The sequence below is a fragment of the Sminthopsis crassicaudata genome, chromosome 4 (genome assembly GCF_048593235.1).
Source record: "Sminthopsis crassicaudata isolate SCR6 chromosome 4, ASM4859323v1, whole genome shotgun sequence".
In the NCBI taxonomy this organism is placed as follows: domain Eukaryota; kingdom Metazoa; phylum Chordata; class Mammalia; order Dasyuromorphia; family Dasyuridae; genus Sminthopsis; species Sminthopsis crassicaudata.
The window spans coordinates 166,773,049-166,790,723 of NC_133620.1; the positions used below are offsets into that span (position 1 = coordinate 166,773,049).

Consider the following 17,675-nt stretch of genomic DNA (forward strand, 5'->3'; position numbering starts at 1 on the left):
AAAAATAGAAATTCCTGTATAATCTGACTCCATCTAACTTTTCATCCTTATTTCAGATTATTGTCTTTTAGATATTCCGTGTTTTAGCTAAACCAGGCTAGTAATTGTTTTCTGAATGTGCTGCTTATTCTATTATGTTTGTTTATACAAATGGTTCTCCTTTCTTAGAATGCACACTTTCCTCATTTCTATCCAAGTCTTTGTCTTCATCTTTCTTTTAGACTTGTTTCTGATAATATCTCCTCCAGGAAGTTTTCCCTGATTTCTCCTTTCTCCGTATTGGTACATTCTCCCTAAATTTCCTTTTAAAAATATTGTTCATATTTGGTTTTATATTACCTTCTCTTCCAATTATATCATTCCTCACTCTCATGAATGCCATTCCTTATAACAGATTTCCTAATTTTTTTTTACTTAATTTGTGTTCATATATGTAGCCTTTTAATTCTTTGTAAGCTTCTTATTGTAGGGACGGTATTCTCTTTTTGCATTTGTTTCCTAAGGTCCTATCTAGCATCTTTCCTTACACAAATATAGTAGGTATTTAATCAACCTTGGTTGACTTTCAAAAAAAAAAAAATAGAGATATAGCAATATTCTTTCAGTCATTCATCCAGCAAGTAATTATTGACCTCCTACAATAAGGAACTGTGGCAGAGACGCTAGGAAGGATACAAAATGGAAAAGTCCATATTCTGAGGGAGCTTACCATCTTAGGAGAGATGAAATGAGATGTGATGTAATAGGATATAATGCTATAAAATCAATATGTAAACAATATTATGACAAGGATACAAAATACTGTAAGAATCCATCAAGAAAAAATGCTTTGTACAGAGATCTTTTCGTGATATCTGAACTAGCTCTTAACAAATATAGAAGGAAGTAGAATTCATTCTAGTCTGTAAGTGTCATGAGAAAAGGCACAGAAGTGGGAGAAAATGTAGACTATTCAGAGATCTTAGTTGTTGGGCCGAAGAATATAGTTTACATAAGGGATGGAGGGGATGATATACATCTTGATAATACCAGGTTAGGAACCCTTGAATTTTGAGTTTTATTTGAAAAATGGCAAGAAGCTTTTGAAAGTTTTTATTGTTGTTGTTTTTTGCATAGCAGGGAGATAATCAAATTCATAACTTAAGAAGGCCAGTTTTTTTAAGTGCAGGTTGAATTAGTGGTAAGTGAACTTAGTGTTAACTAGACATTTAAGGAGGCAGGAGATAGAAAGGACTCAAAAGTTTAGAAAATACATCTAAAAAAATTAAATTTTAAAAAAGGTAAAACTGTTTTTAACAAGCAAATTTAGACTTTGTGATTCTTTGGTTTTGTTTTTTTGCTTTAGCATTATCTAGAAAGAAAGGATTTGCTACAATTAATGTTGCAAATAAGATTAGCAGAGTTGAAATTAAAGCTTAATGTCAGTACATTGCATGAAAATAAATACTACTGATTTTGATGCGTTGCATTCATCATACACATATAAATAAAATAGGGTTTTTTTATTGTACAGTTTCACTATTAAGTATTGACTATGCCAGAAAAAAAATTTCCTATTAGTAGCCCGAATTTTAAATTTATTTCTCTGTTATGAGTTTTTAAGTGATTATATTTGGAGGTCTTCCTTTTGTCATTTTTTTTTTTTTTCTGTCTTTGATTCACCAAAGGCTATGCGTAGTCATGAAGGAAATGAAGCTCAGGTTTGTTATTTCATAATTCAATTGCTGTTGCTGAAGCCAAATGATTTTAGAAATCGAGTAAGTGATTTTGTGAAGGAGAACTCTCCAGAGCACTGGCTGCAGAATGACTGGCATACCAAGCATATGAATTATCACAAGGTACCTTTTAATCAATGTTATTTTTCATTTAAATGAAAGTTTCAGATTTTTCATTTTGCAAACAGTAATGATGTTCTTTCCTGTTTGGTTCCATTGTATATATCTTGAAGAATTTTTGAGAGTTTATCTGTTTTAATAGACTTTTAAGAACAAAGAATGAGCCAACACTTCAAATTTATTTATCGTGTGTATGTGTGTGTGTGTGTGTCTATTTGAAATGTATATTATATGTGTATATTTTAGAAATCAGATTACAGAGAGCTTTAAAAATAAGCTCTAAATAATTGATTACCCTTGAATAAAACTAAAAATGCTTACTTAAACAAATTGTAATACTTAAAACAAACATTACTGTAATGTATTTGAGTTTATTCAGTCCTTTCTAAAAGAGAAAAACTTGAGCATCTATTCAACTCCCACAGAAATATCCTGAGAAGCTGTATTTTGAGGGCCTAGCAGAACAGGTCAATCCTCCCGTGCAGATCCAGCTTCCCTATCTTCCAATCTACTTTGGAAATGTGTGTCTCCGATTCCTGCCTGTATTTGATATAGTTATCCACAGATTTTTGGAATTGCTGCCAGTATCCAAATCACTGGAGACTCTTCTAGATCACTTGGGAGGCTTATACAAGTTTCATGGTGAGCTCTTTTTATTTGTAAATTGTATTTTATTAGTTCCATAGTAAGAGAAAGTGTTTCACAGTGAATAAAGAGCTGACCTTGGAGCCAGGAACTCTTGGGCTCAAGCCTCACCTCTGACCCAGCCTGTTATCTTGGGCAATTCCCTTAATCTCTCAAAATAAGCTGCAGAGAAGATGCCAACCTGCATGGGTAGAGAGTGTTTTCTTATCTGGAAGATCCCTTTACCAGTGAAATTACAGGCCCAATCTTTTGCCCTTTCTCTGAGTCCATAAATTCTGTAGGCCAAGTATAACCAAGCAGAAACTTGAGCTTTAATTTAGTAAAATGATCCCTTTTCATGGTAATGGGCAAATATTTCACCTAACAGTTTTAGAGGAGGGGTTGATTTTCAATTCATGAATACTGGAACAAATTATTTGAAAATATATGGATGTTAGCATCCTTATGGAATACATATTTCAATCTTGTTCTCCCTTCCCACTTCTTCATTGGTACACAATTGCTTTTACTTATAATTAAAAACCATTCATTATTATGCTTTTCTTTTTAATTTTCAGAGATTTTCATCTGCTTCTCAGTTCTTTTTTCAGAGAGCTGTCTTAAGCAGAACAATTAACTTTTTCTCATCATTAATCATCAACTAAATGCAAGTGCTGCTGTGATCATATTTTTCTTTGTTGGCAGACCGTCCAGTAACTTACTTGTATAATACGCTACATTACTATGAGATGCATCTAAGAGAGCGCCCAACCCTCAAACGGAAGCTTGTCCATGCTATCATTGGCTCACTAAAAGATAATCGGCCACAGGGCTGGTGTTTAAGTGATACATATATCAAAAATGCTATGAATACACGAGAAGAGAACCCTTGGATCCCAGAGGACTCTTATTATTGCAGACTTATTGGCAGACTAGTAGATAATATCCTTTTTCAAGATGTATGTGTATATATGTGTGTGTGTTTTCCAATGGGGTAGTAGTGTTTTCAATAAAAAAGGCTTTTCTCCTTTTTCAAGAAGGTTATTTCTACTATTCTTAAAATATGGATTTCTAGAGTAATTTGCCTATTTTTTCTGTTTGAGTTCATTTTGAAAACCTGATATAATATCCTCTAAAAAATATTAAATCCATGCTAGAAAAATATTTATTTGAAAGAAATTTTTAGCTTTATATCATTCAGTTTATTTTTATTTCTAAATATTGTCATTCTAAATTGCATTGGTCATATTGTCTAGTACCAGGGAATAGAATAATAAGCTATTGTGTTATATAGATTTTTTTTTTTCCTTCTTCAAGGCAGTCAGGGTTAAGTGACTTACCCAGGATCACACAACTAGTACATATCTGAGGCAGAATTTGAACTTAAGTCTTCTTGACTTCAGGCCAGTGCTCTATCCTCTCTGCTCTTATATAGATTTTTGAGTTTTTATTTGAGAGCATTAGAAAATAATGTTGTTGATAAGAAAAAATTCTGTACTTAGATTAATTACTCTCTTTATCTCTACCATTACAATAAGACTCTAATATTGTGGCAGAATTTCTTTAAGTTGATTTGGAGAATTTAAAATGTGTGGATTTTTTCATCCACTTCTATTTTCATTGTGTTTAATATTATCTATTAAGAAATAGACCCAGAAATGTTAAGTGACTTATGGCAAATCATAAATTGTATGTGGCAGAGCCAGGATTCCCACTTAGGTACTATAGTTCCAAAGCCAACTCTCTTAACCCCCTTTGCCTTAGTGTTGAACAGACTTAATGTTTTTTATTCTTAAAAATAGTCCTAATATGTTGCCTATGTGTTTTTTTTTTTTAATTTGATTTTTTTTTAAATTTTATTTATAATTTTTTTCACAGTATATATGCATGAGTAATTTTTTTTTTAAATAATATTATCCCTTGTATTCATTTTTCCAAATTATCCCCTCCCTCCCTCTACTCCCTCCTCTTGATGACATTGCCTATGTGTTTAAAGCACATTTTCTGAATTTTACCAAACTGGGTCCCAATATTATTGCCTTGATTGATCATACCTATGGCTGGTAAATCTCCTGGTCCATTTCCAAATTGTGACTGGAGATTCAATGAGTTTCCCAATCCAGCTGCCCATGCTCTTCATGTTACATGTGTGGAGTTAATGGCTTTGGATGTTCCAGGAAAGGATGTTGGGAACGCTCTTCTAAATGTAGTCCTGAAAAGGTATGTAAGTTGTTTTATATGTCAGTAAGCACAAGATATTCTAAATAAAATAACATTTTATGAAGTCTTCTGCATTCCTGATTTATCAGTACTATTAACATATAGTCCCCAAGTCATTGTTTCTCTAGTCTTCCTTTATAAGATTTATTATCAAATGGATATATTAATGCTAGGGGAAAATGTGTAAGAAACAGTCACAATTGTTTTTCCTCTCAGGTAGTTCTATCAAAATATATGCCAAAAAAAAGGAAACTATAATCAAATAAAATTTGAAATGTTCTGTAGATGGAAATTTTTTTCTTTTCTTTTGCTTGCAGTCAACCTTTAGTAAGAAGAGAGAATATTACTGCTTGGATGAATGCAATTGGATTGATCATCACTGCATTACCAGTGAGTTGATGTTTTTAATTTGTACTTAATAATGATAGATCAAAAAGTCAAAAGGATATCAAGCACTACTTGTACTTGAAACAAGTACTACTTGTACTGTATAAAATATCTGACAATTATTATTTTCACCTTTATTTAAAGACTTAGTGAGGGAAACCTCTTATTTCCCAAAACAACCAGTTCACCTTTTCATAATCCTGTAATACTTCTTGTATTTTTCATGATGATCTTTAAAAGATTACAGGCCTAAGCAATTACATTTACTATTTCTGTCAGGACATTGGTGTATAGGAGAGTTGAATCTAGTGACTTAACTTCACTAAAGGACTACTAGGTACTCTTCTATTGCTTTAATTTATATTTCAGTTCTCTTTTAGCCATTTTCATTCCATCCTTTTCAGTTCGTGCTTGCTCTGTCTCTGTCTCTCTCTCTCAGCAATTGAAGTTAAGTGACACTAGTAAATTTGTGAGGCCAGGTTTGAATTCAGGTCCTCCTGACTTCAGGGCCAGTGTTCTATTCACTACATCACATAGCTTCACCCTCTTGTTCTCTCTTTTGAAGAAGGAAAACAAAGTTAGAATTGATTAGGTCTGCCTCTCTTTAGCTGATCCTCACAGAGTTCAAAGCTTTTCTTTGATCTACTCACCTCTTTACCAGAATAGCCAAAAGGTTTCTTGATCTTGTCTTTATAATTCTCTAATCTTAGTTTCCTTTGATCTTTAACACTTCCAATAATACTGTTTGTACAGAATCATGCCAACTTTTGTATTTTTTCTTCCTTATTGAAATTGTTACTCTGATGTCTTCAAAATTTCACTCTTCCATAATATCTTATCCATCCTTTCTCTGAATCTTACAATTTATTCTCCCAAAATCTTAGTTGTATGGAACATCGTCTCATTTATTCTCTTACACAAATTCTAATATGGAGGACTTTTAGTCCATAGCCCTCTCATAGCTTTTTTTTTTGTTGCTTCCTTCTCTATGTGAAGGATAAAAGTGTTATAAAAACAATCATTTATCTGCTATGCTTTTGCCAGAAATCTTTTCAGTAGATATCCAGGTCATGCTTATGTTCCAGAATTGGGATCTGTTTTCCACATTTTCATCTGTTTCTTTTTTCTAGGTGATCTGAATATTATAGGTGCTTCCTGTAATATTTCTTCCCTTTCCTTATCATCTCCAATTTATTGTGTATAGTCAGTTTTACCATGATGTGAGATGTGTTCCTGAAATTACTGAGCTATGCAAAATTGTGCAATAAGCCCCGTGCCACAGGACTAAGGGGAAAATGGAGTAAGGACATCATACTCAAAACATTATAACACATGAAAAAAGATAGAAACCTAATTAGAATTTTTTTTAATACATCTAAAAGGACTAAGAAATATTATTTTAATAGTGATTATGTCTTATCACCCCTTCAGACTACTACTTGACCTGTTCCCCATCCTTCTATTCCCTTTAAGGCCTTTGGAATAAGTTGTACTCTTAGTCCTAGGTCTTCCAAATCCTATGATATCAAATTTGCCTCTAGAAAACTAAATTGGAAATCTTAGCTTTTTGTTGTTGTTGTTTCTTCCTCTACTTTGTGAATGATCAGTCGTTTGATATGTATACTTTTTTTTTTGGCTGAGGAAACTTGTCCAGGGTCACACAGCTAGTGTTAAGTGTCTGAGGCTAGATTTAAACTCAGATCCTCCTGACTTCAGGGCTGGTACTCTATCCACTGCACTACCTAGCTGCCCCAGTAAGTATATTTTTTGACTTCCGCTTCCCACTGTTGAGAGAAGTGTGATATGGAGAAAGAGCATTAGACTTAGGGGTAGTAGACCTGTTCTTGAATAATGGCTTCTTCATCTGATTAGTTTTTGAGCCTGAACAGTTTTACAATCATTATGAGTTTCAATTTCTTCTGTAAAATGTGTCATCATCTCTCAAAGGTAATTATGAGGGAAAAGCTTTGAAAAACTTAAGCACTTTAGAAGTAATGCTTTTAGTTGTTTCTCTTATAACTTAATGTGAGATTTTAATCATTTAGACCTTAAGCCCACTGAGGACTTTGTTTTTATGTTTATGCTATATAAGTATCTTTTCTCTGGTAAGTACTATAAAACCACTTACATGTTTATTCATCCTTACTTTCTATCTCTCCTTTTTGAGATTTGCTAGGATTACCATACTTCTTTTTGTACCTGTTATTACTACTTCTTTCAGCAGGTACAATCCCAGAGTCATAGATTACCTTCATTAGTTAAACATAAAATGATATAGCATAGCATAGATAACTAATATCATTTAAGAGAAAAGTTATTAGTTAAATTTTATGTTAAGTGCTTCCTGATTATCTTTTTTATCAGCCATGTCCAGATTTCATCATTGGATAGGTCACTTCTAAGAGAAAATTGCCAATAAAACAGTTCATTCTACCCATAACGTCAGTCACAATCTTTAGCATAATTATTAAACAAATTTTGCTTATTGAACCAATTCAAGAGCAACAATAATTGATTTTGAGTTTGCCATCACACTACACAAAATAATCTTGACATCTTCTCATAACTTCTCTCCCCCCGCCCCCACATACCTGCAGGTGCCGGTGTTGGGAAGCTGCTGGGGCAGGGTATGTGTGCCCCTATTGCAATTATGCCCTTCCCTCCGCCTACCTACCCTTCTACCAAGTTGGGCAAAATTCAAATTCCCTAAAAGTCTTTGGCATTCTTTTTCTTAAATCTAATCTGAGATGAGAAGGATTAATAAAGGGACATAGGCTTTAATGGTCTTAATAGCAATCATCACACCTGAATGATATCTATCACTCCAGGGGAGATAGATGGAAAATGCAGAATAGTCGGGGTTGTGGGAAGGGTCTCTTAATACTTTCTGGGGTATAGGGAACTCCCCTCATTGAACCACTATCCTAGTTCAAATCAAATTTTAATGAATTCCCTTAGATTTAGTGACTTGATCATGTTGACACAGCTAGTGTGTATGTATTTATCAGAGAGCTTCCTGAGACAGCTTAGCACACTCTGCATCACACTGTGTTATACCTATAGTGCTTTAGAGTTTGCTGAATATTTTAACTGAATTCTCTTTCATAATTTATTAAGTATCCACTATGATGATAAGGGATCATGCTAGATACTAGAGATATAAAGAAAAATGAGAAGTTGAAGAATACAAAATAAACCAAAATAATTCATCAGCATTCTGTACAATATCAATAAAGTACAGCAAGAAGATATAAGAGAAATTCCATTTAAAATAACTGAACATTTGGGATTCTGCCAAGACAAACCAGAAACTGTATGAACACAAATGTAATACACTTTTCACACAAAGTCAGACCTAAATGATTGGGAAAATATTAATTGCTAATGGGTAAGCTGAGCCTATAATAAAAACAACAATTCTACTTAATCTATTTATTCAGTACCACACCAATTAAACTATCAAAAATTATTTTATAGAGCTACAAAGAATCATAACAATTCACCTGGAAGAACAAAAGCTCAAGGATATCAAGGGAATCGATGAGAAAAAAAAAATGCGAAAGAAGGTAGTCTAGCCTTACCAGATCTCAAACTGTATTATAAAGTGGTAATTATCAAAACCATCTAGTACTGTCTAAGAAATAGAATAGTAGATCAGTGGAACAGATTAGGTACAAATTACATTATAGTAAATGACACTAGTAACATAGTGTTACTGGTTACTATGTTACATGATAAACCCAAAGATCTAAACTTTTGGAACAAAAACTCTTTACTTACAAAAACTGCTAGGAAAACTGAAAAATAGTATGACAGAAACTGTATAGACCAACAAATCCACATCTTATGCCAAGTTAAGGTCAAAATGGGTACATTATTTATACATAAAGGGTGGTAATCATAAGCAAATTAAGACAGAATGGGATAGTTTATCTTTCAGATTTATGAATAAGGGAAGGATTTAGGCCCAAAGAAGATGTAAAGCACTATAAAAATGTAAAATAGAAAATATTGATTATATAAAATTAAAAAGGTTTTGCAGTAGCAAAACCAATGCAGCCAAAATTATGAGAAAGCAGAAAACTTGGGGGAAGAGAATATTTGCAATAAGTATCTCTGATAAAGGTATCATTTCTCATATATGTAACTGAGTCAAATTTATAAAAATATGGCATTTCCCAATTGATAAGTGATTAAATATGAACAGCAGGTTTCATACAAAGAAATCAAAGTTATCTATAGTTATATGAAAAAATGCTCTGAATCACTATTGAAGAAAGCAAATTTAAACATTTCTGAGGTACTACTTCATACCTCTCAGGGTAGCTAATATGACAAAAAAAAAGGGAAAAGTTGGATCTTGGAGGGGATGTAGGAAAACTTGGACAGTAGTGTACTGTTAGTGGAGTTGTGGAGTGACCCAACTGTTCTGAAGAGCAATTTGGAACAATGTCCAAAGGGCTATAAAACCATTGTTGTATGTTATTTTGTATTTCTATCCAGCAATATCAGTGTTAATTCTATATCCCAAAGACATCCCAAAAAAAGGAATAGATTATTTTATACAGTATTATTTTGTACAAAATTACTTATAGCAGTTCTTTTTTGTAGTGACTAAGAATTGGAAATCATAAAAATGCCCATCAGTTGGGGAATGGCTAAATAAGCTGTGGTATATAGTTCTGATGAAAAAACCATTGTGCTGTACTAGATGATAAGCAGGATGATTTCAGAAAAACCTGGAAAAACTTAGATGAACTGATGCATGTAAAGTGAACAGAACCAGAACATTGTACACAGTAACAGGAATATTGTTCAATGAAGCATTATGAATGACTTAGCTATTGCAATGAACTACAGGAGTAGTGCAGTGCTCCAGAACAATCCCAGAAAATTAATTATCTGCTTCCAGAGGAAAAAACTGAGTGATATAGACTAAATGAAGCATCCTATTTTGCACTTTTTCTTTTATTCAAGTCTTATACAAAATAACTACTATGGAAATGTTTTACATAATTTTATCTATGTAAGCAAAAAAAAAAGAGAAAAAGAAAAATTAAATAGTTCTTGTCCTGAAAGAGCTTACCTTAACATGTATATAACACTGATACTTAAAATTAACAAATTCAAGTGCTGTCATTATTTCCATGTTACAGATAAAAGGATTAAGGTTTAGAGAGGTAAGACTGTCCAGATAGTAAGCATAAAAATCATAGATCTCTTCTAATTCCAAGTCCAGAATTTTTCTTATTATGTTCTATCTCTAAAAACAGAGGTGGGGAAAGTACTTTTAACAACTAACCAAATGTCAGGTGCTTTTCTGCTTCATTTTTTAGAACCAGTGTAGCACCCTGGTCTTTTCTCCTTCTCACTACATGACTGTCCCATATCATTTTTCAATTATATCTTTGTTGTATGTTATTTTGTATTTCTATTTTTGTATTTTTCATCAAAAGTCATTATTGGGGATCTGTTATAGCCTTTTGATATCCATACTACATCTCTCTTTTGCTTTTTGGGTCACCCACAATTTTGATTCTTTAAAAATCATGGTATTTCGATGATCAATTTTGATGGACATGGCTCTTTTCAACATTGAGATGGTTCAAACCAGTTCCACTTGTGCAGTGATGAAGAGAGCCATCTACACCCAGAGAGAAGACCATGGGAACTGAGTGTGGAACATAACATAGCATTCTCAATCTCTCTGTTGTTACTTGCTTACGTTTTGTTTTCTTTCTCAGTTTTTCTTTTTCTTCCTTCTTGATCTGATTTTTCTTGTGCAATTATACAATTATCTTGAATAAATATGTATACATATACTGGATCTAACATATCTTTCAACATAAAAAAAATCATAGTATTCCTTAATTCATTACCTTGTGATATTGTAGATGCAATTTTGATGATAGAAAGATGTGATTTTGTATTAGGAATCATCTAGGACAGTCCTTCAAAAAGTATTTATGAGGGTAGCTAGGTGGCTCAGTGAATAGAACACCAGCTCTGAAGTCTTTTGTGATGGTATTTCTTTTTAAGGAGCCATATTGGATTGTCCTTCATGATCGAATTGTGAGTGTTATTAACAGCCCAAGCTTCATCTCTGAGACTGAATGGGTTTGGATACCCATTTCAACTGTTTGACTTTACTGCTTGTCACCAGTCCTATTCTGAGATGAGCTGCAGCTACACTTTGGCTTTGGCACATGCTGTGTGGCATCATTCTAGCATTGGACAACTTTCTCTCATCCCCAAGTAAGTGGTGTAGCTACCTTAGTAATTAAGTAAAAAGTCTTGAGTAGGCTATAACAAAAGCTCCATTAACTGCAAACATAGTATTCTGATGATTAAGATGGATTTTCATGTTTGTTTTATATTTGAATATGCATTTACATTTTTGAATTTGAAAGGTATCAAAAATCAATCTAACTTTTCTTAATATAGATATAACAAGAGACAGAAAAAAAGAACTGAATATAATTCTTTTAGTGATGATTCGGTGTTTTCTAATCCCTTGGATTCTTTCTCTTTCCACAGTTTCTTTATATAAGGTACTAGATGTGCTGAAATATTAGAAATCGATTTGAGTTTATCTGATCTCTGGAATTTCCCTTTTCCCTCCATTAATTAAAAATAATTGTTTGTATTTGTATTGCTCTTAAAGGCAGTAAAATGCTTCACTTATAACCTTTCTTTGAAGTTGTCAGGTATTAGTAATGCTGTTTTTAGATGAGGATGCTGAGACTTCAAAGACTTGAACCGATTCATCTGGTCTTGGTAGCTAGTATTAGAACTGAGATTCTAATACTGAGCTCTCTTAACTTCAAAGTCCAATTTTCTTTCTTTCTTTCTTTCTTTCTTTTTTTTTTTTTTTTTTTTTTTTTTTGTACTTTTTTATTAATTTTATAATTGTAACTTTTTTTTTTTTTTTTGACAGTACATATGCATGGGTAATTTTTTACAACATTATCCCTTGAACTCACTTCTGTTCCAAATTTTCCCCTCCTTCCCTCCATCCCCTCCCCTAGATGGCAGGCCCAATCCCATACATGTTAAATATGTTATAGTATATCCTAGATACAATTTATGTGTGCAGAACCGAATTTCTTGTTGCACAGGAAGAATTGGATTCAGAAGGTAAAAATAACCAGGGAAGAAAAACAAAAATGCAAACAGTTTACACTCATTTCCCAGTGTTCCTTCTCATTTTCTTTCTAATAAATAGTGCTGATTGTTTTGTGGTTTGTTTTCCCCAAAACCTATTCCTTTTCAGACTTCTGTTTTTGTGGAAAGAACTGTATTTTTAGTAACCCTGGTTTTGATCTTTTTTCTTCACTCTCCGTTTACCTGCTATCCATTCTGTCATCAAATTTTGTCCATGTTTTTACCTTCACAACATCTGGTATTTCTATTGATCTCAATATTGCTCATCAATCAATCATGCTTAACTTCCTGATTGTACTCTCCACCTCAATGCTCAGCTTCCACCATTCTCCACAATTGTCCCTTTTCTTTTCATCATATCATTCCTCTTCTTCAGTAAGTTCCAGCAGCTCCTTATTGCTTCTAGGATCAAATATAAACTCTCTTTGGCATTAAAGACCTTTTTTAACCTGTTTCCAACCTTCTTCCAGCTTTATTAAGCATCATTCTCTCTTTCATTCTGACTTGGATCAGTCAGCTTTCTTACTAATACTTCACATATGACAGTCTAGTTCAGTGCCTTTGCTCTTAAGTTGTCCCCATGCCTTAAGTGGGTGCTCCTTTCTAATACATGCTGCACAGAATCTTTTGTTTTCTTCAAGAGTCAGCTCAAGCACCAATTTCTGCATGAAGTCTTCACATTGTTTTTCTACTCCTACTCCCTGCTAGTGCTGCCCTTGACTGTATTATATTATTTTGTATATTTTACAGGTAAACACACACACACACACACACACACACACACACACACTCTTCCCCATATAGAACATGGTGCCTGGTGCATTATAAACACTTAATAAATGTTTGCTGATTTATCTTTGAATACCAGGTTCCTCACTGAAGCACTCCTTCCCATAGTAAAGACTGAATTCCAGTTACTTTATGTGTACCACCTTGTAGGACCGTTTTTACAAAGATTTCAGCAAGAGAGAACTCGCTGCATGATAGAGGTAAAATATGGCTTTTGTCTTCACTCTTTTTGTATGTACTCTATGAACAATGGGGAACTATTACTATGAACCAGAAGTTAGAAATGAAGTCATTGTACTTAATCCACTAACTTATTATTATCTAGTTGGCAGGAACATCCATTCTATGATCCTTCCAGCTTGTTATATCTTGGGGGGAAATGTTGGCTACTTCAAATTTTTCTGTAGAAATACAATGATCAGTTATTTACCAGTCGGGGATAAAGTTTCAACATAGTCAAAAGGAAATGGAATGGATTGCATGTAGGTATGTGGGTAGGCTGTAGCATATTATCAGTAGACAGTTTTGCCTAAGAAGGGAGATGTTATATCAAGTCTGGAAAAAGAGTTGTGTTAGTTAAGTTACTGGAATGAAGAATCTTATTCAATTGTAAGGTTAAAACTCCTTGTGGATGAACATAAGTAAAAGTCACATGAAATGATATATGGATGGGTAGTGATCTGTTCCGCTTGAAGTAGTTTTCCATATTGAGGAGGTCATAGATCCTTTGAATTATTAAAGTATTGATTCAACTCTCACTAGAACACAGACATTTTAAAACATGTATTTTTTGTCTCTGGACACTTATTCTGTAATTAATCTAAATAGAATAAATCTGAAAAAAATCTGTCAGATAATTTAAGGTCATTTTATCAGCTAATCTTTGTTTTTCAAACAGATTGGAGTGGCGTTTTATGATATGCTTCTGAATGTAGACCAGTGTAGCACCCACTTACACTACATGGATCCCATCTGTGATTTTTTATATCATATGAAGTATATGTTTACTGGTGATAGTGTGAAAGATCAGGTAAGTACTACTTTATGAATCATTTCTGGACCATTGAATATAAATATTTATATGTGTGTGTGTGTGTGTATATATATATATATATATATATATATATATATATATATATATATATATATATATATTTTTTTTTTTAATGGATTATATTGTCTAGACCTGATGGCTTTCTTACTAGTGCTTTACACAGGATTGTTTTTGATCTGGCTTATATCCCTTCCCTGGGGAGTATATTCCCTTCTAAAGTCTGCTGCACAAAATCAGGAAAGCATGGTAATATAAATTTTTTTCTGCATTGTTTTATTAAGAGAGAATCTGTAAGTCCAAGGTAAATTATGTTAAAATGAAATTTTAAGGAAATTATTTAAGATGTAGAAAATTGGGAAGTAGAATGTACTTAGGAGACTTTGATATCAAAGGGATTTGCTAAGAAAGATTAGATTTGCTGTCACTATAACAGTAGTATCTTAACCTATTTAGAAATAGAAAACATGAATCTAATTTCTTTGTGACCCAGAAAAATCTTTGTTAAATAGGGAAATGGCACAAAATAAGATGATATTTCACATTTGATTCCAGATTCAGGTTTAATGAATTTTCAGCCAGTTGCAAGGAGAGGGGGATAATTCTAATGCTAGTATTTATATAGAACTTTATAGTTTGCAAAATGCTATTCACATGTTATCTCCCTTGATCCTTACAACAACCCTGTGAGGTGGGTGCTGATATTCTCTTTTTTACAGATGGAGATAGTGAGACTGAAAGATACTAAAGGATTTGCCTAGGGTCTCACAGCTGATAAAAATGCCTGAAGGAAGGGAAAGGGAGTTCTATAAGCTTGTTTATTTTTCTGCATTCCCTTTTTTGCGCTGTGACTTTTTTCCATCATCCATGATTGTGATCTTTGGTTCCTTCCCCTTTGTCTCTCATATTAGATTTCTTTATTTCATTCATCATTAATACATTCTCAGATTCTATCTTCTCATCTATTTTATTCTTTCTGCCATTTTCCTTCAGACTAGCATTAACTTTCACCTGCACCATTATAATGACTTCCTAATAATTCTTCCTATCTCCAAACTGTCCCAACCAACAATCCCGATCATTGCTATGCATTGATGGCAGATTAATCTTCTTAATTCAAAACCTTAATCATTCATTACTCTAATTTTAAAAGTTTACTAATTTCCTGTCAAACTCCAAACTCCTTTGTCTTGCTTTTGGTCTTAATTCTGTTGGGTCCATTCTGGAAGATTGACCTTGACTATATCATTCTCTTCATAAATGTACAGTGGGATTAAAATATTGGCTCCAGAGACTGTTTAAAATCCTCAGCCATCTAATTTTGATTTCTTCTTCTGATCATTTTAGATTATACCTCTTCCCATAACCCACCATAATTTTCTTCTCTACCATATTTAAAAACTTCTACTTAGATATTTCTAGATTACTTTTTTTGTATATCCTCTTTGCCATTTTACATATCCAGGCTGTTGTCATCTTGTTTCTGTGTTGACATCATTTCCAATATATGTATGTTCCCTTAAAATAAAAATATCTTCCCTCTGAGCCTATCTTCATATAGTTCTTTGTACGTTAGTTATCTCCTCTATTAGAATGAGATCCTTGAATAAAGGGACTGTATTTTTTTCCTTTCTTTATATACCAACATTTAGCTCAGTCCCTGGAACTAACTGATTTGTGTATGTTTGATCTCTCCTTTCTCCTGTAACTGTGCTACTGTGCGGCACTGTCCTCATGTACAAGAGGTACTTAATAAATGTTGAATTTATGCAGAATCTTCCACTAAACTGTCTTTTCTTGACTTTGTACTCCTTAACTGTAGCCAAATTGTATTACTTAATTGTCATTAATTTAATTTAATGCATCTGAATCTGTTTCCTATATCTGGAACGTCTTCCCCCAACTTTAACACTTGCCAAATTTTTCCCCATCTGCTTTGGGCCCTGATTGGTTCAGTGTGAATGTATTTGTTTTCATTCCTCTCCCTGTGTTGTTGTTTTTTCCCCTCTGCTTCATTTATTACTTAGCCTTAATCACTGAGGTGGGGCTTACCTCAGTAACATTGAGGCTAAGGTTTTCCCACTGCATCCAGGGTCAATTCTGGTTGTCGTGATCTATATAGATCTTATCACTGGAGCATCTTTTATTAGATGGCTTCAGAAAAGAAAGTAAGGCCTATGATTTACAGGTCATGGCATCACCTTTGTGAAGTTATAGTCCTTTTTGAGAACAGAGTACAAATAAAAACAACAGCCCAACTCCTAAGGCTAGTTCAAATCTCACTCTCCTCAGTTCATAAATTTTAGAGTCTAAATGACATCTAATGTTTTTGCATATATTCTCCTTTTTTTAGGTAGAAAAGATTATCTGCAATTTAAGACCAGCTTTAAAACTCAGACTGCGATTCATAACACATATCAGCAAAATGGAACCTGCAGTACCTCCACAAACCATAAACAGTGGATCTCCAGCACCTCAGTCCACTCAGGTGACAGTCAGTGTGGCTTTACCAGTAACTCAGTAAAGCCATTCATTGCTCCATTATGAAAGTTAAAGCACTGATTACTTCAGAAATGGTGACAAAAACCCAATTGGTATGAACTCTTTTCTGCTGCATGGCATCATACACATGGTGGATCTACTGGATATCTATCTTTACCACCTCCTATCTGGATTTATCCCAAGAGGATAGAATAGTCTTAGGCTATCCAGAAGAATTTATGTACTCTGGGAACATAGTGGTGGTAACGATCAGTTGAATTTTATTTATTAGGTTCTTTAAATTTTCCTTTATTTGTCACCTATTTTCTTTTTATTTTCGGTGACAATTTTCAAACGTGGATTTTTTTATGGTATCCAACAGAAAAATATTTAGAGTTGGATCAAATGAAGTATTTATAAAGCACTCAGCACAGTACCTGGAACATAGTAGACAGTATATAAATACTTATTCCTTTCTTTCCCCTTAGTCTTCTTCTTTTAAACTAGTTTAATTGGTAACTGTATAATTTCCTTTTTGGTTAAAGGATAACAGAATTTTTTTACTCTTATTTTTAAAAAAAGATCATTGTAAATTTTCATTCGCATTTTCCACTATTTCCAATAAAGAAAATAAATTGGTAATAAATTTATGATTCCAATTTTATGATTGGAAGACACCAAAGAGAATAAAATTCAATAAGTTCATAAACATTGCAGAGAAAATCATGTTTCAAAGAAGACTAATTCTTGCTTTTAAGTTCAAGATTGATTTACACAACTGGATGATGATATGATTCTACTGCCTAGTCTTAACCAAATTTTTATAATGTTGAAACCTTTATATTTGTATAATAAAAAATTTGTGGGATTTTGTGCTGTATATGGTTTAATTCTGATGTGCAAATAACAAAACCAATACTTGTAAGAATTGTAAAATATTGTTTTAATTAAATAAATTTTATTAATATTATTGGTCATTTGAATTTTCTTCCCAGAGCAAATTTGAAAGAACCTTTGAGGAAACCTAACCTAACCTAGATATTCTTATACCTATATTGTGTTGTGTTGGGTCTCAATTTTCTTCAGGGTTCTTTTGTAAAATAATGACTTGTATGTAGCACTTT

General features: G+C 33.1%; 1 protein-coding gene across 1 annotated transcript in view; it reads left to right on the top strand.

The window, feature by feature from the left end:
* The window catches only part of MED23 (mediator complex subunit 23), a 56,617-nt gene extending 39,420 nt beyond the window's left edge, over positions 1–17,197 (top strand). The window contains 10 exon segments of the mRNA XM_074309820.1: positions 1,668–1,838; positions 2,261–2,477; positions 3,165–3,401; positions 4,514–4,679; positions 4,997–5,069; positions 11,106–11,186; positions 11,188–11,321; positions 13,099–13,219; positions 13,918–14,049; positions 16,424–17,197. Of these exon segments, the coding sequence (XP_074165921.1) occupies positions 1,668–1,838; positions 2,261–2,477; positions 3,165–3,401; positions 4,514–4,679; positions 4,997–5,069; positions 11,106–11,186; positions 11,188–11,321; positions 13,099–13,219; positions 13,918–14,049; positions 16,424–16,594 (1,503 nt within the window). The 3' untranslated portion in view covers positions 16,595–17,197.
* Positions 17,198–17,675: the final 478 nt, after the last annotated feature.